General features: G+C 33.6%; 1 protein-coding gene across 3 annotated transcripts; it reads left to right on the top strand.

Annotated features, from left to right (window-relative positions):
* On the top strand, positions 1-25,904 carry LOC139496394 (F-box only protein 31-like). Of its 3 annotated transcripts, none has more exons than XM_071284968.1 (10): positions 1-82; positions 5,761-5,968; positions 6,545-6,601; positions 7,116-7,192; positions 7,976-8,149; positions 13,626-13,700; positions 14,759-14,853; positions 15,646-15,805; positions 18,721-18,944; positions 25,484-25,904. In XM_071284968.1, the coding sequence occupies exons 2-10, from the start codon at positions 5,815-5,817 to the stop codon at positions 25,641-25,643; spliced, it is 1,176 nt and encodes a 391-aa protein (XP_071141069.1). In that variant the 5' UTR covers positions 1-82; positions 5,761-5,814; the 3' UTR covers positions 25,644-25,904. The 3 variants fall into 3 exon arrangements, with proteins under 3 accessions (XP_071141069.1, XP_071141070.1, XP_071141071.1); XM_071284969.1 differs by lacking the exon at positions 25,484-25,904 and adding an exon at positions 24,654-24,818; XM_071284970.1 differs by lacking the exon at positions 25,484-25,904 and adding an exon at positions 21,565-21,649.

The raw sequence follows: 25,904 nt of genomic DNA on the forward strand, positions 1-25,904 counted from the left end.
ATTATTTTCCCGTATCATCTTCCTGTACATATTGTTTTGCATCTCTCCTGAGCAGAAATAAATCATTATATGTCTATGATAAGTACGTCTAAAGAAATGACAACTCTAAGACAGATCCATATACTTGATATATATATATGTATATTTATAGATAGATTTATATATAAGTCTGAAAATTACACCAACAGTCATGACAGTGTAAGAACTGGATTTTTATGCTGACATTTTTTTTGTCCCTCAACAGCTCAACTGTGTCAAAGGGATTAAAACTCACACCTTAGATAGATTTATATATATATATATATATAGCTGGTAGTAATGAAAATGATGTTGCAGCACAATATGTCACTACATCTGTAACTGGAGAGCACAAATTTCATTACAAAATTGCTTGTCTCCACCGGGACTCGAACCCGGGACCTCTGTGTTACAAGGCAGCGCGCTAACCGACTGAGCTAAAGAAGTACTTCCTTAGCTCAACCGCTTACGGCTGACTAAGTATCTACTAAGTTTTTCTAAGGGAAGCAATCCCGTCACACTTCCCCCACCTCAAGAGTCATTATACTCTATAATGATGATATTTTCATCTTTTTTATATTTATATTTTAACCTGGCTAGGTAATTCTTCTAACCGTGGGTTATTATTGTTGGGGGCCAATGTAACGGGTGAGTACAAATTTCATTACAAAATTGCTTGTCTCCACCGGGACTCGAACCCGGGACCTCTGTGTTACAAGGCAGCGCGCTAACCGACTGAGCTAAAGAAGTACTTCCTTAGCTCAACCGCTTACGGCTGACTAAGTATCTACTAAGTTTTTCTAAGGGAAGCAATCCCGTCACACATCCATAGAAGTCCAAGACTCGAACGTCCAATGGCTGTTTTGACAGACAAGCTGGGACGGTGGTACAGTACACGTCCAAGAAAAAAATAGCCTTGCCAGACGTCATTATTATTTGGACTAAGGCCGTGTGACCCTTATCTTGCAAAACAGCCTTTGTACATCAGAGTAATCTAGGACTGCATCCATTGAATGAAGGAAAATTAAAGTATTAAATTTATAATATAAAAATAAGCCTTTGCTACAAATTTAAAATATTTATAATAAGTATTTACACACAATACAGTGGTCTCGTTAGCCCAAAATAGAAGGGCACAATGCCCATGATCCCCTCAGCCTTGTCCTTTTGCCCTGCCACTTTTATCAAAAACACAAGTGTGCTGTTGTAGCAATGTGCTATAAAAAAATTACATCTGGCAGATTCCATGTAAGAAATGGAAATGTCTGTCAAAATGAATAAATTATAGAAAAAAATAATAATTACTGTTATTTGAAACATAATCTGTGAATGTTTTGATGAATAATGATGTTAGATGAAATTATAAAAATAATTTTTGGATATGATTGTTTCTGTTTAAAGTAGAAATGAATAAAACAAGTTGAAAAAATGCAAAAAATTTGACAGAATTAACTCCCATTTTTTTACACAATGTTTATGTGTCACAATGCTTTATGTTGACACATGTATACTGGTATTTAATAGTGTAGTCAGGTTATTCAAACATCCCTGTTCCCAAATCTGTTACTTTTTTTAGTCAAAAACATCTGTGATATATATTTTTTTTCACTTTCAAATATCTTGCTTTATAGCTCAGTGTCTGTCAATAAATCTTATGTCAGGAACATCGCTGTAAAATCTTTCAAAATCATTGTTGGTTCCAATTTATGCCAGTTAAAACTGTAAATCATGCTGTGCATAAGAAAAAACACTTGTTGATTCTTTTATTTAACTTTATTCAAGCAATAGTTTAAACTTATATGTTTCTTACATAAGATCTGTCAAACTTGTTTTCTTATGTCTGAAACATTTGAATGTGCTAACAGTTAAAATTGTTTGACCTGAGGTGAAATCTTGTTAGATGTTAGGCTGCAGTATTTTCCAGAAGTTTTAAAAATGACTTTCAACTAGGATTTGATTTCCAATGTCCAAATGTCAGTCAAAAACAACAAATATATATATTGTCTGTCAAAATATCTTATGTATGAAAAATTTTATGTCAGAATCAGGTCTGTCAAAATCTTATGTCAGAAACTCAATTTGTCTGTCAAATCTTATGTATGAAAAAATAAAGTCTGTCAAATCGTATGTATGAAAAAATAAAGTCTGTCAAATCTTTATTAGTAAAGCATGTATTCAAAAACAGAAGTTCATTCCTTATGATTTTTGCCTAACATGCTTATGGGAGTTGTTTCACTTTCTTATATGGAATCTGCCATCTGTGTCATCGATTTTCTATTAGAAAGTAAATTACTTTCATGACACCTGCCTGAGACACCTTGTGATTGCCCTGAGGTTAACCATATAGTCAACATCATAATTGAATTTAAATTTGATAATTGTGTCAGTGCACCGGTAAGCATTTTTAGGCAGTTAAGCTGCCTTATGCGAGCACCCTAGATTTGTGTTCTACCCAATAAATGCTGAAATACGTGCCATTGTTATTATCTAGCTGAATAGTATTGTTATTTATAACTAATTGAACAGTTTTTTCATACTTTTAATTCTGGATTACAAAAAATATGACCAGAAAAACCTTAAATGATCGTCGATTTATCCAAAAGTTTTGAAGTTGCACGTAGGAAGTAGAGCACATAAGGAATCCTTATGTAGCTTATTATCCCCTGAGCTTTTGGCTAAGATGTCAAAGAACAAATGTATGAAATATTTAATCGCCGAAAATTTCTAAAGACAGGTAGTTTAGATTTCCCAAATGGCAAAAGTCGTAGGAATATTGTTTGTCATCAATACGTAGTCAACTACGTCAGTAGTCTATTAAAATTCGTACTGTTGGCGGCAATTTTAAATTAGAAGACGAAATTTGCGTATCTTTTCAATATGTAGACAGGGGTTCAAATTAGCGGTGATACGAGGTCCGCGACCTTCCACTTTTGCAGTCGGACTTTCGACTTGGTTACTAGCTACGCCCGACATGCCACTTGAAAGAAAATAATAAATAACTTTGCAAACCTTTTTACCAAAGTCTCCAAATAAACGATCTCAAAACTTATTTTCATCATTATTATTCATGACAGCGATGTTCATTTTGTTCAACCGCTAGCTTTATACAGAAAATCGCCGACAAATAATTTCGAGTAAAATCGTATCTGACTGACAAAACAACATTGAAAACAAAATGGATGCCAATTACAATATCGGATCCGATTCCGGAAGCGGATAAGAATAATTCCGGATTTGGCGATCAAATAAAAAAATTCCATACAGGTGACAAAATACATCCATGCATGGTAAATAAATATAAACACTAGAATTGAAAACCAAAAGATATATGTGAAAGAAAGAAAAAGCAGAAAATATTTTGTACAGAAACTCAAAATTACTTTTTGACAAATTTGAATGTCAAAATCCAATAGAATGTGACAGCTGGGAACAGTATATCTAACAATAAATATGTTCCTGGTGACAGTATAAATTTTCTTTATCAGTGATAAATGTTGATAATGCATGTGAGATGCTTTTAAAGTCTAAACATCTTCCTGCAATTTCAATGGGTATTTTTTTCTCAATTTTGTAGGGTCATTTAAAATAGATGGAAGTTTCTTACTTTATTTTCACAAAAAGTGCAACTAGATTATATGATACCTGAATGTAAGCAAATCATATGATATAAAGGTGGAGTCCTGTGGGTCACTCTACTTCCTCCTGTTTGTTAACTTTGAAACGGTTGAGATCCCAATCCTTCAAACATATACATTAATGTATGGGACTATATAGCTAAACAAATGAAATGTAGGGGAAAATTAAGTCCCTAGGGTGACCACCCCCTCCTGTTATAGAGCTTGGAAACAGTCCAGATCCCCACCCCTAAACCATATATATTCATGTATGAGACAATATAAATAATCAAATGAAATACTGGGGGAGTCCCTTGGGTCACCCACCCCTCCTGTTTGTGAACTTTGAAAAAGTCAAGATCCCCACCCCTAAACCATATATATTAATGTATTGGACAATACAATAAATTAAATGAATTATAAAGGGAGTCCCTAGGGTTACTGTACACCCTCCTGTTTGAGAACTTGGAATCAGTCTAGATCCTCACCCTTTAACCATATATATATATATATACTCCCGTATGGGACTATAACAAATCAAATTAAATATGGGGGAGTCCCTGTGGTCACCCAAACTCTCCTGTTTGAGAATTTGGAAACAGTTGAGATCCCCACCTCTAAAACAAATGAAATATAGGGGAGTCGCTGCGGTCACCCCACCCCTCCTGTTTGTGAACTTGTAAACAGTCGAGATTCCCACCTTTTAATTAAACCATATATCTTCATGTATGGGACAAAAGAACTAATCAAATGAAATATAGGGAGAGTCCTTAGGGTCAACCTAACCCCTCCTGTTTGATAAATTGGAAACAGATGAGATCCCCACCCTCAACCATATATATTCATGTATTTGACCATATAACAAATCAAATGAAATATAGGGGAAGTCACTGGGGTCACCCCATCCCCTCCTGTTTAAAAACTTGATAACGGTTGAGATCCCCACCCCTAAACCATATATATTCATGTATGGGACAGTGAAAAAAATCAAATGAAATATAGGGGTAGTCCCTAGGGTCACCCCACCCCTCTTGTGTGTGTTTTGAGAACTTGTAAAAGATTGAGATACCAACCCGTAAACCATATTCATTCCTGTTTGTCATTTCTTAAAGATTGAATGACATTCAAGGTCAATCTCATAGGCGTCACATATGCATATCACTTTGCTAGACTTAACCAATGTGTACTAGACTTTGCCCAATGTCAGGCTACCATAAGAATGAATAATTATGGGAGCTTTATTTGGGAGACTACGTAACAGCATTATATTACAATAATTTCTTGTTAATTATAAAATTTTATTGATGGAAAAAAAATGAGTAGGTTTAAAGAATTTACCTTAACTATATTTGGAATTATATCTGGTCCTATAAAAAATTCATTTTGATATGGCTCATTTTTAAGAAAACATATCTTTCAAGCCCAAGAATGTTTGACCAACTGTTTTATAATTACTTGCCATTTTGTTCCAAAACTTAGACATCATGGATTAAGGGTGAAGGTGGGGGTCATTTACATTTACTATGGGCAGGTCAGTTAGACCCCACCTTTGATCCCTGTAGTATGTAGTAAACATTTGTCTGATTTGGGTCTTATAACTTTTGTACTGTAGAAAACAATCTCAGTTTTCTTTTCAAGGGAAGCAAGTCCATTCATACTTAAACAAGCTTGTACTATAGTTAACTTGAACTACAAACAGTCAACTAATACCAACGTTAACTATCAACTAGAACAACTGCAATCATTGCGAACTTGTACCACTGCAGACTCGAGCTCATGACCATGAAAAAAATATACTTGATATTTGTGTTGCTTTTGAAAACCTTGAATATGAATTATTTGCCTTAATGGTTAATTCATTAAATGAACATAAATGTACAATATACATGATATATGAATGTTTAATGTTCGTTCTTTTTTAAAAATCTTAAGCAACATTGCCACAGTTTTCATAATTATGTTTGCCTTGGGTTTTTTGGTTAACTGCCTACAGCGCTTACAGTGCTTTGATTTAACTCAACGTCACTGGTGCAATGTTTACCTTTGTTTCATGTTATCATGCTTCAATATTTTTGATAACCATTAAAATATTTATCTGTAATGACTTTAATCTTTGTTTATTTTTCAGATAATGAATGAGGACATCTGTGACTAAGATGAATAATGTCATGTGACGGTCAGTATGACAGTACTTTTAACAAATTTACCACCAGAATTGATCATCAGAATACTTAAAGATTTACCCAGCAGAGATATAGGACGTTTAAGTGGGACCTGTACACAACTTAGATCAATATGTAGAACTGATATTGTATGGCAGAAACTGTGTCAGCAAAGTAAGTGTAAGACAAGACGATAGGTATATGTTATTGAGACAGCAAACACACAATATAATAAAATAACCAAAACCTTAATCTAACAAGATAGTGTTTTGATGCCAAAATAAAAATGTCTATGGTATGGCTAACAGTACATCACCATAATCATGTTGTTAATAAATTAAACAGAAACTATAAAAGAACTGCATAAGTTGTTATTTAAATTTATATATAAATTTTCTAATAATTAAAGAACACATCAAAGATCTGCACTGAAGGTTGATGGATCTCTTTAGGCATTCCCAGTCCCTACACCATTCAAGACTAGTCCCCATGATCAATGAGAGAATTGCAGTCAACACTCAATACTTCAAATAACAAACACTACATGTGTCATTTAGGGCTTTTTATAGCTGACTTTGTGGTATGGGATTTACTCATTGTTGAAGGCTGTGCAGTGACCAATAGTTCTTAATTTCTGTGTCATTGGGTCTCTTGTGAAATGTTGCCTCATTTGTAATCATACCAAAAATCTTCTTTTTTATACGAAATGAAATATACAGAAGTAAATAAGTTGATGTTGTTTTTTTACAGTTTGTGATATAGAAGTGGAGGAATGGGACACAACATATTATAATATTTATACAAAAGGTCAGTTTCATACATTGGTAAGTCTTTAAGTTTTTAAAGAATTTTTTTTAATAAACTGGAAATTTATACTAAAGAGACATCTGGTAACCGATACTCAAATCTCATAACTTAATTAAGAAGATTAAAATCAAGTGATTCAAAGTTAAACAAAACTGTTGAATCCAGGCATCTCCTGCTCCTACTGAAATATTAAAAAGGGGAAATAAGTCATTCTTCAAAAAATATTGATGAAACAGAAGAAAGTGCCATGGTGACAATCAAAACAAAAAAGCAAAACGAAAGAGCAAAAGAGCAATGTACACAAAGCTTAGACATCTTAACTCTATCTAGTGTACTCATGTGTTCAAATATATATATACAGAAAATACCAATTGAGAATCACTAACTTTGCCCTCAAACACTTGATGAACTCAAGCGCTCTAGCAGAGTAAAACTAACAAATGTGTGTTAATAATTTACAGTTCTACACAGATATGTTAAACTAACCAATGTGTGTTAATAAAAATTTTTACAGTTCTACACAGATATGGGAGATGTCTAGGGTTATGGAGAAGGAACATGAGGCCCTATGGTGGACTGATACAAGTTAAAGTATGTATTATATATCTTGTTTGTTTGGTTGCTTATCAGCTGAGATATAAAGTGTTTAAATGTGACCAGTTCTTCCTAAGATTTGTATGATTGCCGGTGAGACAACTATCTAACAAACCTGTGCACTTTGTAATAACAGGTGTCATCATGAATGTTAAACTTCATTAAGATATGAAGGTGAATTTTAGTATGACACACAAGCGTTGTTTAAGAAACTGCATATAAATGTACTGTAAACCAACTTATTATCACAGATACTTTTTTTTACATTTTGCCCTTTTCAACTGATTTGCAGCAATTTAATTTAGTGATTCTTAAATTTACTTGATGAAGATTTGATTTTTGGTGTTTGAACGCCACTTTTAAGCACTGTATTTAGGCTATTTTGTGGCGGCCAGTTTTTATTGATGGAGAAAGAAGGAGTGCCCAGAGAAAATCACTGACCTTCGATAGAAAAATTGACAATCCTATCCAATTAAAATTGGAGTTGAGCACACCCGCACGAGTGGGGTTCGAACTGACAACCTCAGTGTTGACTGGCTAGTGATTACAGTAGTAACTACTTAGACCACTCGGCCACCAAGACCCTCTACTTGATGAAGATGAATAAGGAAAAATCCAAGTTTTATGTAATCATGACGATTTTTCATGTGAAAATAGAGAAAATAAATCAATCATGAAGATAAGTTGGATTACAGTAGTGTTTACTTTGGATAGTTTCAATGTTGAAGCTACAAAATCCTTTTTCATCTCTAAGTTTTATGTATGATTCTATATGTACAGGTAGACAATGGCAGACTTTTAGCAACAGAATACAAACCACCGTATGTATCGGACATTCACGGGCCATTACGTCCTAAGAAAGTGTATAGTATCAGCATTAATAAATCTAAGAATCGAACAGAGATACTGTGTTTACATGGATATGGTGAGGCACATCCAGGGAGTATAGAATTTGTAAGTATAGAACACACACATGTGGATGGTGTATTTGACTCTTAAATCTACATACACCACCTGGGAGGAAATATCAGTCACATAAGAATAAGAATTTTATTTTTCTAATCAAGAACCCATCAAGGACATTTTGCACAATATGATTGGGGAAAAACATGAACATAAAAATGAACCTGATATGATAGACCAATTTCGAGTGTGTGTCACCGGAAAAAGCACGTCCATTGTGTGAGATTTTAGAACATCATTTACCAGATAGAGGGGATGCCTGTATCCCTGCACTATTAATGTTCATCAATTTTCTTAGTGATTTAAAATTTCTTTTTGTTCCTCCACTATAACACCATTTTCTAAAGTAAGTTTTTGAATAGTCTTATTTATATAATTTCTAGTCTCTAGATTTAAAAAAAATTGGTAGGTTTTTCTCCTTCTTCAATCCACTGACTTCTTGACCTAACATATTGTCCCTGAACCTTCTTTTGTCTATATATTTTAAGTTCTGCTTTTTTCTGATCAATCTCTTCCAGATTTTCTACTGTTAGAGCATTTTCTTCTAATTGTTTTAATTTTGAAATAATTTCATTTTCAATTTTTATACCTTCCTTTTTTTTATAAGAGGCATATGAAATAGTTTTACCACGTATTTCTGTGAGTAAAGTTTCGAAAAATAACTGGTCATCAACAGTAAATTCAATTTCAGAGTTGTCAATATTTTGTAAATTTTCATCTCTATATATCTTGACAGCATATTGTTCTTTTACTATACTTATGAGGTTTTTAATCTCTTTAACATAGTCAGTATCATGAAGAAGGGGTTTTATGAAAAACTTTATAGAAAACAAGATTGTTTAAAAAAGGTTGATTTAACACGGGAATGTTGTTATGACGAGATACCGAAGCTTAGTGAGGATGAAAAGCAATTATTGGAGGGAAATATTATTTTTTCTGAATTAACTGCAGCATTAAAGAGGATGAAAAATAACAAAAGTCCTGGATCTGATGGTTACACTGCAGAATTTTTTAAATTTTTTTGGATTGATATTGGTAAATTTGTCCTTAGATCTATAAATTTTGGATATGGGAAGGGCCAAATGTCTGTCACCCAGAGGCAGGGAGTGATTACATGTATTCCAAAAGATGGCAAACCAAAACAATTTCTTAAAAATTGGAGACCTATTACTTTACTTAATTCTACATATAAATTGGCATCAAGCTGTATAGCAGAGAGAATAAAATCTGTTTTGTCAAAATTAATAAGTTCGGATCAAACTGGTTTTGTTCCAGGTAGATATATAGGTGAAAATTGTCGATTAATATATGATATTCTACATTTTACTGAAGAAAATAATATTCCAGGAATTCTCCTGCTGATTGATTTTGAGAAGGCATTCGATTCCATATCGTGGTCATTTCTTTATGATACATTAAGATATTTTAATTTTGGTGAATCTGTTATATCCTGGGTTAAAACCTTCTATAACAATATAACAGCTGCGGTGACACAAAACTGCTGTCTGTCAGAATTCTTTACTATAGAGAGAGGCTGTAGACAGGGAGATCCTTTATCCCCTTATATTTTCTTGCTATGTGCAGAAATATTAGGCATTTTGGTGAGAAATAGTAGGGAGATAAAGGGTATTACTATAGATGATACAGAGTTTGTACTTTCTCAATATGCAGATGATACATCCTTGATATTAGATGGCTCGCCAGAATCACTCGATGCATCTCTTCGTGTTCTCCAATTGTATGCTGAAATCTCGGGACTTAAGATAAATATAGAAAAAACAAGTGTTATTTGGATAGGTAGCAAAAAACATAGTCAGGATCAAATTTGTGTAAAGTGGGGATTGAAATGGGGCTCCAGTACATTTAAACTACTTGGAATTACGTTTTCAGTCGACCTAGATAGAATGATTAATTTAAATTATAGGCCGGTTTTAGATAATATAGACAACACTTTGAAAAAATGGTCAAAACAGTATCTCACCCCCTTTGGAAAGATTACCATTTTAAAAACTTTGGTCATAGCTAAATTAAATCATCTGTTTCTATCTATCCCTAGTCCAGATGAGAATATGTTACTTAATTTAACAAATAAAATGTATGCTTTTATCTGGGATAATAAACCAGATAAGGTCAAGCGAGATCTTTTATGTCAAGATTATTATATGGGTGGTTTAAAAATGCTAAATTTGAAAGCATTTATACAGGGACTAAAACTTACATGGGTGAGACGTTTATATAATTCGAATTCAAAGTGGGTGAGATTAGTCTCTATTGTGGAGCAAATAAATTTTATTGAAATAAGTTATATTGGGCCTATTAAAAGGTCATCAAATAAATTTTGGCAAGAGATTTTTGATGCTTGGAAAACCCTTAATCAAATTAGAAAACCAAGATGTATTGATGATATTCTATCATATTCTTTATGGGAGGTAGAAAACTTTAAAATTGGTGGTTCAAGAGTCTATTATAAAAACTGGGCAAATGCGGGAATTTGGACAGTGCAAGATTTGTTAGATGACCAGGGCAAAGTTATGTCATATCAAAATTTTCAACAATTATATCAATTTAGGCCAAATATTTTACATTATTATGGAATAGCACACTCGCTTAATGAGTGGTTAAACAAGATCAATATTGAAGTAAAGGAGAAAAAAATTCATGCAATACTACCTTTTAACATAAGTATCTTTTTTGAATCCAAAAAAGGTTCAAAGGACATGTACAAAATATTGAATGACAAATATGTTACATTTGCTGCAAAGGAAAAATGGGAGAACCATCTTAATATGACTGGTATTAACTGGAAAAAAATACACACTTCGTATACAAAATATAGTAAAAGCACTAAGCTTTGCTGGTTCCAATATAGAATTATCCATAGAATTCTGGGAACTAATTCACTACTTTACAAGATGAAAATAAATAGTAACAACATGTGTACATTTTGTAAAGAAGGACCAGAGACCATAGAACATTTATTTTGGAGCTGTCCTGTGGTAGCCAGTCTCTGGCATGCACTAAACATTTGGACTTTTGAAATGACAAATATTGAACTGCCTTTGAATATTATGATTATTTTATTTGGTATCTTCGAAAATGTTAAATTGAATTTTGTTAAAAATAAGATTATTCTATCTTCAAAATACTACATTTACCGAACAAAACTATTGGAAGTTTTGCCAAATTTAAATGCTTTAAAAAACTATTTAAAGGAACACTTAAATTTAGAAAAATACATTTCATTTAAAAACCTCTCTGTAGAGGAATATAACAAATACTGGAGTCCCTGGGCCCCTATCATAGAATAAATAATAAATGTTAAAATTTGATTGAAACACCAATTATGTATATTGCAAGAACAAGTAAGACTTCAATGTTATAAGATATTTATTTATTTTCAACCTACTATTGCACCATCATATATATTCAATTGTTTTATTATACAATACTTCTTTTATGTGAAAATGCCATTCTGTACACCTTTGTTCATACATGTTGTGCTAGTCTATTTGTTACAATAAAGAAAATTCATTATAAAAAAAAAAATTGTCTTAGTGATGATCATTGTGCAGGATAAACCAGAAATAATATTTGTTCCGTAGGTATCTAATCACAATTCCCTTATATATAAATGATAGCTGTGCTGAATATCAAATATAAGAATTTGATTTGCCGAAAAATTCATGCAATATACATGTAGCATTATCAGTTTTTCGACCAACTCTCAACAAAGGAAAGGAACTGACGATGTCCCTAAACGCACACAAATGATGTTCACTAAAACCAAAGTTTTTGAGGAATTTGCAACCAACTTGAAAGTTTTCCATTCTATCATGTTATGGACAGGGTCAGAGCCTAACACATCATGTGTCTTATATAACTATTACATCTTATCTCATAATAATCAAATATTATTTATATATTTTGTTTCCACTTGGATCTTATTTCCAAACATTGAATAATTTAATTTCCTAGGCACATAAGAGTTTTGTGAACAGCCAGAAATATTTTTTATCCATAGGTAATTCTTTGAAATTAGTTCAAAAACTGTTTACCCTATCCAATAATAATTAAGTCACATATATACTGTGGATTTGTTTTAGTTATTTATTGTAATTATAATCAGGAATCCTTGTGTAAAAATCTTCATGCTCATATAACCACCTCTAACTAAGTAAGATCTACAAACACATTATTGTCACCAAAACACAATTTTGCCATGAATCAATATGTGTCCTTTGCTTAATATGCACATATACCAAGGTGAGCAACACAGGCTCTTTAGAGCTAACCAGCCTCTAGTTTAGTTATTTATTGTAATCAAAAGCAGGAATCCTTGTGTAAAAATCTTCATGCTCATATAATCACCCCTAACTTAACCCATTAACCCCTAATGACGCCTATAGGCGTCATGGCGACAACCATTCTTTGATGGCCCGTATGACCCTCCATACCTTTTTTGAACTGCCCCACCTGAACTGTCATGATAGCAGGGACTTCAACCAAGCAGTTCATGGTCCATAAACTCTTCTCAGACGTCTGTTTATGAAAATATGGCACGTTGAAAGCCATTTAAGGGTTCAAAATCAGGTGGGGGTGGGCATCTTTTGATGGCCACTACTTAACTGGTAGTCATTGTAGGTATAAACTATTATCGTAAATGCATACATAGGTGGTATAGGAACACAAAGAGGTATAATATGGCCAGTAGGAATCTAGTCTGTAAAATCTAGGTCACCGTTTTGTCAAAAATCCGTAAAAACGGACATTTAGGCAGACCTGACTTGACGATAATAATTCGCCAGCAAGACACTTAAGTCCCATATACTCCCAGTTAGCATGCATGGACTGCTGTAACTATAGGGTAATACTTGAATGACAAAGAAACACAGTCTGGTTAATGTTCACCTCTCAAGGTCGTTTTAAAATCGGAAATTAGACGGAAAATGACCATTTTTCAGTGGGGGTGGGTTCAAACCCATGATAAAATTGTATAATATGGCCAGTAGGAATCTAGTCTGTAAAATCTAGGTCGAAAATGCCTGATTTTCCAGAAATCTCTTAGGGGCCAATGAGTTAAACATATAACATTTATAATGGTTCACAGATTAGGAAGAAGACAACAGTGCTATATCATAAATTTGTTTCTATGAGCTGCGGGTTATTTTCGCGAGGTGTAAATTTTCGCTTTATTTTTGCCTATAGAACAAAAACGCCAAAATAAATTCAGCCAATTTAAAAGTGTACATGCAAAAGTATTGATAAAAGTTCTGAATCTGCCAAAATAATAACGCCAAAATATCTATGAAAATCGCAAAATTTTTCACCGGCGAAAATTTGGAGTATGATTACAGATGAATTGATATTCTTTGCATAAGGTCAATTTTTATTTGACGCAGCTCAAATGAAGATGACAAGAAGGTGGTAAAAAAAGCAGGATATATTAGCTTTAATTAATTACTTACAGGAAACAGAAGAATCTGATGTTGTATTTAAGTGTTGCCAGATGTCAAGCCATGCTCATCCTAAGGGTTCCTCTGTTGTAAGTTATTAATAGTGATATATATTGACTTATTTACTGTAAATTCAGAAATTATTGCAAGCATTTGTTATTGAGATTTTGTCATTTTAGACTAAAAATGCATTTTTTTATTTTTACGATATTCAGAAAAATCCTGTTTGATTCAAGTAGTGCGAAATGCAAGTTTTAAATATTGCGATTTTAACACTGTCGCATTTTTCGCAATAATGAAAACATCGAAATAATTTCTGAATTTACAGTATTATCAAAGTAAAGAATTAAGGACTAATCATTCATCTTTTTTTCAGGCCAAATGATAAACCTTTTCTATGTTATCATCTGTTATAAACTGGCTTTTGTCATCAAAAGTTTCAATTTTTTCATAAATAGGTTTTGTATTTTTAGCCGAGCTATATTGAGGTCCTTACTTATACAGTGTGGGTTTTACTCATTTCTTAAAGGTTTTATGGTGACCTGTTGTTGGTAAAATATTTAGCAATGTCATGCATTATATAAAAAACAAAAACAAACTGAAGTTGACTCTTGAACAATTTTTTTTTCTATATTTATCTGATTTATTTGTAACTCTACTCTCACTGTTCATAATTTTTCTCACCAAGAGGAACACACATTGTGAAGTCAAATTTCATTTTATCAAGCTTTGTACTTCAGTGTTCAATTTCTGTATATAACACAATGACATAAGGAGACATTTTCATGTATTTTTGCAAGAGTTATCTTCCATGATTAAGAAGAAATATTCCTATATTTAGACAAAAGTTATCTACAATGATTTAGGAGAAATTTTCTTTTTTTACATGAGTAAGAAGGAATTTTGTCTTATTTAATGAAATATCTACCATGATTAAGTAAAAATTTCATGTATTTTGACAGGAGTTATCTACCATGATTATGAAGATATTTTCATGTATTTTGACAGGAGTTATCTACCATGATTAAGAAGATCTTTTTATGTATTTTGACAGGAGTTATCTACCATGATTAAGAAGATCTTTTTATGTATTTTGACAGGAGTTATCTACCATGATTAAGAAGATTTTTTTTATATATTTTGACAGGAGTTATCTACCATGATTAAGGAGGAGACAAATAAACACACCATACCATTTACAATAGATGATCAGAAAAGATTAGAGTGCTACATGAAGAATGTGTAAGTGGGTTATAAACTTTATACAATACACACAAGGGGCAATAACTCTTATGTAGGGTGATACAATACAGACAAGGGGCAACAACTCTTTTTAGATTATGTGAAACATGATGATTGCTTGAAATTAAAAGTGATAATATCCTTATTTAAAATATGTACATCCTTATGTCATACATTGTTATATTGAGGAGAAATCACAACCAAATAATTATCAAGAGAGAAAAAATACAATTAAGCAGATATTTAGGTGAAATAAAAGAAATACAAGAATATGATGTAGATACTATAAAGATATTTGGCTTTTTATAACTTTTTTGGATTCGAGTGTCACTGAGGAGTCTTTTGTAGACGAAACGCGCGTCTGGCATTTATATAAAATTTAGTCCTGGTATCTATGATGAGTTTATTTATACCTTTCATGAATGTGACCTACCTAATTTTAACAATTTACCGGATTTGTTATAACATGAGCACCACGACAGGTGCCACATGTGGAGCAGGATCTGCTTACACTTCTGGAGCACCTGAGATAACCCCCAGTTTTTAGTTGTGTTCGTGTTGCTTATTCTTTAGTTTTATATGTTGTGTCATTTGTACAATTGTTTGTCTGTCTGTCTGTTTGTCTTTTTCATTTTTAGCCATGGCATTGTCAGTTTATCTTCGATTAATGAGTTTGACTGTCCGTTTGGTATCTGTTGTCCCTCTTTTATTAGTACACAGTTATTCAATCAAACATTGTGTATTTATTTCAGGCTTTCTTCATGAGATGGGAATTATGCTTTTTTCTTTCAGTCAGAAATATAGACTTACACGTATAGAAGTCCAGAGACCTGACCCAGTATACCCGATACAGCCTGGTCTGTTTCTAGCACATTACAGTGCTCATGGGATAGAAATATTCCTGTTGAAATATGATATTATTAAGAAAGAAGCTGAGGTCATCAAAATTACAGTAAGTTCTAGAATTTAATGGAAAAACTATGAACTAAGTTTAATTCTTCATTCACAAAATTCTATCCTATTTTTCTTTACAAAGTAAGATCAAATATTCTGAATAGATATAAGAAGATGTGGTATGAGTGCCAATGAGACAACTCTTCATCAAAGTCATAATTTATAAATGTAAACCATTATAGGTCAAAGTACGATCTTCAACACAGAACAGCAAGCTATACATGCCAGTCAGGGGTACTTCTTGTACAAGTTATTTTTAATTACTTGAAGAAGTAATATTAATATACTTATATAAGTGAATTTGTAGGATACTTACACAAGTGAATTTTATTTACTTTTATAAGTTAAAAAAAATATTGGCTGAATTATGTCCCTTAGACATTAAGATTTTTTACTTGTAGGAGTACAAAAGTCATCCTACATGTATATTCTTTTATTGAATTCTTATGATTTCTTTGCTCTAATAAAATTTTAAATTATCTGCCCTTTGCAGATGTCTTAACTAATTATTTAAGTGTAATTTCATGGACAATGAAAATCACATTTGTCTGTTATCTTCAGAACACTGCTCATTTACAAGCCCTCATGGAGCAATTTTTATACGACCGCAAAAATTTTTATTTTTTTGTCTTATATTGCTATCACGTTGGCGTCCTGCGTCGTCCGAATACTTTTAGTTTTCGCACTCTAACTTTAGTAAAAGTGAATAGAAATCTATGAAATTTTAACACAAGCTTTATAACCACAAGAGGAAGGTTGGGATTGATTTTGGGAGTTTTGGTCCCGAAATTTTAGGAATTAGGGGCCAAAAAGGGCCCAAATAAGCATTTTCTTGGTTTTCGCACTATAACTTTAGTTTAAGTAAATAGAAATCTATGAAATTTTGACACAAGGTTTATGACCACAAAAGGAAGGTTGGGATTGATTTTGGGAGTTTTAGTTCAAACAGGTCCAAAGGGTCCAAAATTAAACTTAGTTTGATTTTAACAAAAATTGAATACTTGGGGTTCTTTGATATGCTGAATCTAAAAATGTACTTAGATTTTTTATTATTGGCCCAGTTTTCAAGTTAGTCCAAATCGGGGTCCAAAATTAAACTTTAGTATAAGTAAATAGAAATCTTTGAAATTTAAACACAAGGTTTATGACCATAAAAGGAAGGTTGGGTTTGATTTTGGGAGTTTTGGTCCCAACAGGTTTTTAGGAATAAGGGGCGCAAAGGGTCCAAAATTGAACTTTGTTTGATTTCATCAAAAATTGAATAATTGGGGTTCTTTGATATGCCAAATCTAACTGTGTATGTAGATAAATTAAATTAAATTGGTCTACATTAAATACCAAAGGGTCCAAAATTAAACTAAGTTTGATTTTAATAAAAATTGAATTCTTTGGCTTTTTTGATATGCTGAATTTAATCATGTACTTAGATTTTTGATTATGGGCCCAGTTTTCAAGTTGGTTCAAATCAGGATCCAAAATTATTATATTAAGTATTGTGCAATAGCAAGAAATTTTCAATTGCACAGTATTCAGCAATAGCAAGAAATCTTCAATTGCACAGTATTGTGCAATAGTAAGAAATTTTCAATTGCACAGTATTGTGCAATAGCAAGAAATCTTCAATTGCACAGTATTGCGCAATAGCAAATATTTTCAATTGCACAGTATTGCGCAATAGCAAGAAATATCTAATTGCACAATATTGTGCAATAGCAGGAAATTTTCAATTGATTGGAGTTATCTTTCTTTGCCCAGAATAGTAGTTGAATCAACTTAAATCATTGTTTTATACAATACACAATGAATATTCACTTTTACTACCAACTGATAAATTTAAACAATCTTTACCATTCAGTGATAACAAGCACTTTTTGTGACATTTTAATATTTTATGATGTATTAAAATGAGTAGTTATTGTTGCAAACTCCATTAGAAATTTGAATTGAGATTAGTTTTGAAAAAAGGGAAAGGGGGATGTGAAAAAAAAATGGTGGGGGGAGGGGGGTTAAATTTTTCTCATTTCAGATTTCATAAATAAAAAGAAAATTTCTTCAAACATTTTTTTGAGAGGATAAGTATTTAACAGCATAGTGATTGCTCAAAGACAAAAAAGTTATTTTAAGTTCATTTGACCACATTCATTCTGTGTCCAAAACCTATGCTGTGTCAACTATTTAATCACAATCCAAATTTAGAGCTGAATCAAGTTTGAATGTTGTGTCCATACTTACCCCAACCGTTCAGGGTTCAAAAAGAGGGACGAAAGATACCAATGGGACAGTCAAACTCATAAATCTAAAACAAACTGACAACTCCATGGCTAAAAATGAAAAAGACAAACAGAAAAACAATAGTACACACGACACAACATAGAAAACTAAAGAATAAACAACACGAACCCCACCAAAAACTAGGGGTGATCTCAGGTGCTCCGGAAGGGTAAGCAGATCCTGCTCCACATGTGGCAACCTCTGCGGTCGTATAAAGCTGCGCCCTGCGGAGCATCTGGTTGTAAATACTTAAGATCTTTGTGCAATCAGTTTGTTTGTTCAATTAATGAGATGAAACATTGAACTCTAATAAAAAAAATTGAGCAAACCTGGGAACAATCATTAAAGGCATGAATTGTTGGATTGTAAGAAAAATTTACTTATACAAGTACATTTTTGAGAAAATTAAGGGGAAATTATTCAAACATTATTTATTTACTTATATGTGTATATTTTTTTTTACTTCTTCAAGTAAATAAAAATAACTTGTACAAGTAGTACCCCTGACTGCATGCTATAAAGGGCTCAAGAAAATTACTAGTGTAAAACCATTCAAAAAGGAAAACCAACAGTCTAATCTATTTAAAAAATGAGAAACAAGAAACATTTATGATCCACATCATTTTATTTACTGTGTTACAGGGTGATCCTAATGTACCTGCAGGGGAGACCAGTATCTTCATTAACTTACGTAAACCTATGCAGCTGACTAAAGACCAACAGTTAGATGTCAACAGTTTGTTACTTTTAGAGGAGGAGGATATACCTGATTCAGATGATGTACAACCTAGAAACCAGCCATTTGTGATACCTCCAGGTTTTTCCACCTTTTTAGATGATTTTACACCAACCACATGCGAGTACAGGTAATGACCTATATTATACCAATACTGATCAATGACTGCAATCTGCCATTGTCTTTTCATTCAATAATTGCCTTTGGTGCTCTAAAATTTATCATTTCTTATTTTGCTGTACAGGATAGGGGAAAGGGTTCAAACAGTGTAGGGTTTAAATCAATATTATTTTTTTCAGAAAAGAAAAAAATAGATGTTGATTGATTATCAATAAAAAAAACTATCCATCACTGTCATCAAAGTGAGAGGGTTAGCGCTATAAAACCAGGTTTAATCCACCATTTTCTACATTTGAAAATGCCTGTACCAAGTCAGGAATATGACAGTTCTTGTCCATTCGTTTTTAATGCGTTTTGTTATTTGATTTTGCCATGTGATTATGGACTTTCTGAATTGATTTTCTTCTAAGTTCAGTATTTTTGTGATTTTACTTTTTTTATTTCAAAGACCAAATGATGTAGATGTTAGCAACTACAGTTCATGGTTTGGTCTTCAACAATGAGCAAAACCAATACAACAAAGTAATCTACCCACACATGTTAAAATGTAAAAGTATTACTTTTGAACTAGCTCATTAGAGAATCAGCTTATTTAGTTTGTCTTATAAAACAGATGGTTTCATGTTTAACATGTTTAACATGTTTAATAAACACTTCCTAGAGAATAGGAATGTTAATTTTGCTGCTTTAAATTCAACAATCAGCCTAGCAACAAAAGAAGGAATTCTAACTGTCCATTGTTTTCCGCAGGACCTTTTAGTATCAAGGTAATGTGATGCTATATTTCTGAATGTGATGCTATCTGAATTGATTTTCTTATAGATTGTGTTATGGATGTGATGCTATAATTTTTAGAAACCTGATGGTATTTAAAATTTCTTTTTTTACAATGATGCTATATGAAACATCTAGGGAGAACACTGCAGTGTCTATAAGCAAAAGGTCATCTATTATAAATGTTTATCCCCAGCTTAGTATATTTCTAGGATTTTGATTGGTTAATGCACGTCGTTACAAAACCCATAGCCCCTGAGTGTTTTACCCATATCCCTAGACGTTTCTACCCATTACATCGGGGAAATGCATACGCTTTTTCCTTAGTTCCATGATTGTTCCTTATGAAATATTTAATTCTGTAGATTATTCATGATGTCTGTATAATTAGATACTTAATCTTATAATGTCGATTGTTTGCACTCATTTTAGTAAATACATCACTATTCTGCCACATTGTCAATACTGTAAATTCAGAAATTATTGCGAGGTTTTTATTAATGCGAATAATGCGACTGAGTTGTAAACGCAATAATTAAAACTCGCATTTTGTAATATTCTAACTGAATTAAGCATGACTTTTCTCAAAATCGTAAAAATTAAAATCGCATTCAAGTGTAAAATGACAAAATCGCAATAATAAATGCACGCAATAATTTCTGAATTTACAGTAAATGGAACTACTGACCCAGCTATTCAAATGACCCACATTGATGTCACACCGTCTATGATGTAACTCTCACAACTTACAGGGCAAAATTCGACCCATTTCACTTTCTCTGTCTTTAGATTAAAAACGTCTTACATTTGTCTACCTGTAGGCTACACCCTGTTAAAAATATGTCAAAATCCCAAATTTCAATAAAAGATATTTAAAAAATGAAAAAAACATTACTTTCACGTTCAACTTTGTTGTCAAATTTCTCTAAAAATCCCCAGGGATAAATTTGTTATCTACGTTCATATCCTTTGATATGGATATGAACGTAGATAGCTTATAATAGCATTATTGTATTTTTAGTAAGGATACTTTCTTAGATACTATAAACAAAAAATCTGCTATACTTATAGAATTATTTGTAGGTTTATATGGCCATGTGTCTCTGGCAGGATTCATCTGATCAAAATTCATTTATAATTTTAAAGTTGTTTTGGTAAAGTCACTTTCCCAGATGAAATGAGTAATAGGTCAGCTAAGTTTGGTGAAATGATTATTGTAAGGCATACATGTCTCACAGGCAGGTTTCTTGTTACCTTGAAATCATTTTAATGGATCATAAGAATGTTAAGTTAATGTGGTACCTATAGTTGTACCTTTGTCTTAAAGACCTTTAACTTAAAATTCAGTAATTGTCAGTTCAGCAGTCAAGGTATATTGATATACATGACATTTGGTTTGGACCTGTCCTAAGTCGGGAATCTGATATATAGTAGTTTGTCGTTTGTTGATGTGGTTCATAAGTGCTTATTGTTCCTCATTTAAGTTTAGACCATTAGTTTTCTCATTTAAATGGTTTTACACAAGTAATTTTTGGGGCCCTTTATAGCTTGCTGTTGGGTGTCAGCCGAGTCTCTGACTTTGATCACCTATAATGGTTTACTTTTACAAATTGTAACTTGGATGGAGAGATATCTCATCGGCACTCATACCACATCTTTTTATACATGTATCTATTATAATACACAAACCTTACAATTAGTATGTTTCTGTTGTAGTTACTTGTCCAAAGGGAGAGGGGCAGGAACTGGATACACTAATCCCTCATTTAGTATGTTTCTGTTGTAGGTACTTGTCTAAAAGGAGAGTGGTAGGAACTGGATACACTAATCCCTCATTTAGTATCTTTCTGTTGTAGGTACTTGTCTAAAGGGAGAGTGGCAGGAACTGGATACACTAATCCCTCATTTAGTATGTTTCTGTTGTAGGTACTTGTCTAAAGGGAGAGTGGTAGGAACTGGATACACTAATCCCTCATTTAGTATCTTTCTGTTGTAGGTACTTGTCTAAAGGGAGAGTGGCAGGAACTGGATACACTAATCCCTCATTTAGTATGTTTCTGTTGTAGGTACTTGTCTAAAGGGAGAGTGGCAGGAACTGGATACACTAATCCCTCATTTAGTATCTTTCTGTTCATGTAGGTACTTGTCTAAAGGGAGAGGGACAGGAACTGGATACACTAATCCCTCATTTAGTATGTTTCTGTTGTAGGTACTTGTCTAAAGGGAGAGTGGTAGGAACTGGATACACTAATCCCTCATTTAGTATCTTTCTGTTGTAGGTACTTGTCTAAAGGGAGAGTGGCAGGAACTGGATACACTAATCCCTCATTTAGTATGTTTCTGTTGTAGGTACTTGTCTAAAGGGAGAGTGCCAGGAACTGGATACACTAATCCCTCATTTAGTATCTTTCTGTTCATGTAGGTACTTGTCTAAAGGGAGAGGGACAGGAACTGGATACACTAATCCCTCATTTAGTATGTTTCTGTTGTAGGTACTTGTCTAAAGGGAGAGTGGCAGGAACTGGATACACTAATCCCTCATTTAGTATGTTTCTGTTGTAGGTACTTGTCTAAAGGGAGAGTGGCAGGGACTGGATACACTAATCCCTCATTTAGTATGTTTCTGTTGTAGGTACTTGTCTAAAGGGAGAGTGGCAGGAACTGGATACACTAATCCCTCATTTAGTATGTTTCTGTTGTAGGTACTTGTCTAAAGGGAGAGTGGCAGGGACTGGATACACTAATCCCTCATTTAGTATGTTTCTGTTGTAGGTACTTGTCTAAAGGGAGAGTGGCAGGGACTGGATACACTAATCCCTCATTTAGTATGTTTCTGTTGTAGGTACTTGTCTAAAGGGAGAGGGACAGGGACTGGATACACTAATCCCTCATTTAGTATGTTTCTGTTGTAGGTACTTGTCTAAAGGGAGAGTGGCAGGAACTGGATACACTAATCCCTCATTTAGTATGTTTCTGTTGTAGGTACTTGTCTAAAGGGAGAGGGACAGGAACTGGATACACTAATCCCTCATTTAGTATGTTTCTGTTGTAGGTACTTGTCTAAAGGGAGAGGGACAGGAACTGGATACACTAATCCCTCATTTAGTATGTTTCTGTTGTAGGTACTTGTCTAAAGGGAGAGTGGTAGGAACTGGATACACTAATCCCTCATTTAGTATGTTTCTGTTGTAGGTACTTGTCTAAAGGGAGAGTGGCAGGGACTGGATACACTAATCCCTCATTTAGTATGTTTCTGTTGTAGGTACTTGTCTAAAGGGAGAGTGGCAGGAACTGGATACACTAATCCCTCATTTAGTATCTTTCTGTTGTAGGTACTTGTCTAAAGGGAAAGTGGCAGGGACTGGATACACTAATCCCTCATTTAGTATGTTTCTGTTGTAGGTACTTGTCTAAAGGGAGAGGGACAGGAACTGGATACACTAATCCCTCATTTAGTATGTTTCTGTTGTAGGTACTTGTCTAAAGGGAGAGTGGCAGGGACTGGATACACTAATCCCTCATTTAGTATGTTTCTGTTGTAGGTACTTGTCTAAAGGGAGAGGGACAGGGACTGGATACACTAATCCCTCATTTAGTATGTTTCTGTTGTAGGTACTTGTCTAAAGGGAGAGTGGCAGGAACTGGATACACTAATCCCTCATTTAGTATGTTTCTGTTGTAGGTACTTGTCTAAAGGGAGAGGGACAGGAACTGGATACACTAATCCCTCATTTAGTATGTTTCTGTTGTAGGTACTTGTCTAAAGGGAGAGGGACAGGAACTGGATACACTAATCCCTCATTTAGTATGTTTCTGTTGTAGGTACTTGTCTAAAGGGAGAGTGGTAGGAACTGGATACACTAATCCCTCATTTAGTATGTTTCTGTTGTAGGTACTTGTCTAAAGGGAGAGTGGCAGGGACTGGATACACTAATCCCTCATTTAGTATGTTTCTGTTGTAGGTACTTGTCTAAAGGGAGAGTGGCAGGAACTGGATACACTAATCCCTCATTTAGTATCTTTCTGTTGTAGGTACTTGTCTAAAGGGAAAGTGGCAGGGACTGGATACACTAATCCCTCATTTAGTATGTTTCTGTTGTAGGTACTTGTCTAAAGGGAGAGGGACAGGAACTGGATACACTAATCCCTCATTTAGTATGTTTCTGTTGTAGGTACTTGTCTAAAGGGAGAGTGGCAGGGACTGGATACACTTATCCCTCATTTAGTATGTTTCTGTTGTAGGTACTTGTCTAAAGGGAGAGGGACAGGAACTGGATACACTAATCCCTCATTTAGTATGTTTCTGTTGTAGGTACTTGTCTAAAAGGAGAGTGGTAGGAACTGGATACACCAATCCCTCATTTAGTATGTTTCTGTTGTAGGTACTTGTCCAAAGGGAGAGGGGCAGGAACTGGATACACTAATCCCTCATTTAGTATCTTTCTGTTGTAGGTACTTGTCTAAAGGGAGAGGGGCAGGAACTGGATACACTAATCCCTCATTTAGTATGTTTCTGTTGTAGGTACTTGTCTAAAAGGAGAGGGACAGGAACTGGATACACTAATCCCTCATTTAGTATGTTTCTGTTGTAGGTACTTGTCTAAAAGGAGAGTGGTAGGAACTGGATACACTAATCCCTCATTTAGTATGTTTCTGTTGTAGGTACTTGTCTAAAGGGAGAGTGGCAGGAACTGGATACACTAATCCCTCATTTAGTATCTTTCCGTTGTAGGTACTTGTCTAAAGGGAGAGTGGCAGGAACTGGATACACTAATCCCTCATTTAGTATGTTTCTGTTGTAGGTACTTGTCTAAAGGGAGAGTGGCAGGAACTGGATACACTAATCCCTCATTTAGTATCTTTCTGTTCATGTAGGTACTTGTCTAAAGGGAGAGCGACAGGAACTGGATACACTAATCCCTCATTTAGTATCTTTCTGTTGTAGGTACTTGTCTAAAGGGAGAGTGGCAGGAACTGGATACACCAATCCCTCATTTAGTCCAGGACATTTCAGTGTACAGTCCCAAGATACTTTTTATTATCTATGGTTGTTGATGCATTGTATATTTGGTTATTACAGAATAAAAGATTTTATATAAAACAAGGACAATTCTTTTTTATTTTCTGCAAATGAATTCCCACTTCCTTTTGTAGTATGGACAAAGTCCTGAAAAGCTAGACTTTCTCTTTCTGTTTTTGGCGTCATATAAGGCTGAAGTGTCTTACTGATGTTTGTAATTAGGTCAGTTTATAGGATGTCCATTAGTGACAGGATAATGATATTTGGTATGCAATTGCATAAGCGCTGGCCCATTTTATGTCCACGGAGATTGTTTGGCCATGTTGCCTCAATTACGGTCAATTGACTGACTTCGAAACTTTTGCATAGATTGCATGTTTGAGTTTGTGATTCGGTTGTATGAAGCATTGTATCATTCACGTTCACAGTCTTTACTGATCCTTTTACCGGTATATTCTACTGCATACTACCGATTTCAGTCAGTGAGTTTAAATCCTGGACACATTGCAGTTCTTTCTAATGAATGTTTTGTCACAATGTTGATTATATTCTGTAAGGCCTCATCTATTTATTAGATTATGGATAAGATTTTTATTAACTGTGGACCAGAGTTCTGTATTTTAAGGTAGAACTGCTTTATCAAAGAAATGTTTATTATTTTATATATTATGCTTTGCACAAATGTTGCATGTGAAATTTTGGTAGCTGAAAATTCTGTATATTATTTTTAGAAACATAACCCTGTTTATTTACAGATATTTTGCAAGAGGACGTATTGCAGGTGATGATTACAGGGATCCAGACCTTATTTCAGTCCATGTTGTTCCTTTTGAGGTCCATGGCGTTTTCTTTGTTTTATGGTTCAAATTTTGGGACATGGACGGTTTCTACAGAATAAAAGATATCAACATATAAAAACAATTAAAAAGAATAGATAAAACAATTATTTACTGTTACTTTACAATTTATTTACAAATGTAAAACTAAAAAACATAACTGTCTATTATAAGAACTAGAGGATGTGGTATTATTGCCAAATATTGTAGTAGTTAACAAATTCAGGTCGCCTTACTAGGCACAAAACCATACCACTCAAATAACCAATGTAAAACAATTCAAACAAGAAAACTAACGACCTGATTTTTGTACAAAATGATAAAATAAATACAAATATTA

The sequence above is a fragment of the Mytilus edulis genome, chromosome 11, assembly GCF_963676685.1.
Source record: "Mytilus edulis chromosome 11, xbMytEdul2.2, whole genome shotgun sequence".
Classification (NCBI taxonomy): domain Eukaryota; kingdom Metazoa; phylum Mollusca; class Bivalvia; order Mytilida; family Mytilidae; genus Mytilus; species Mytilus edulis.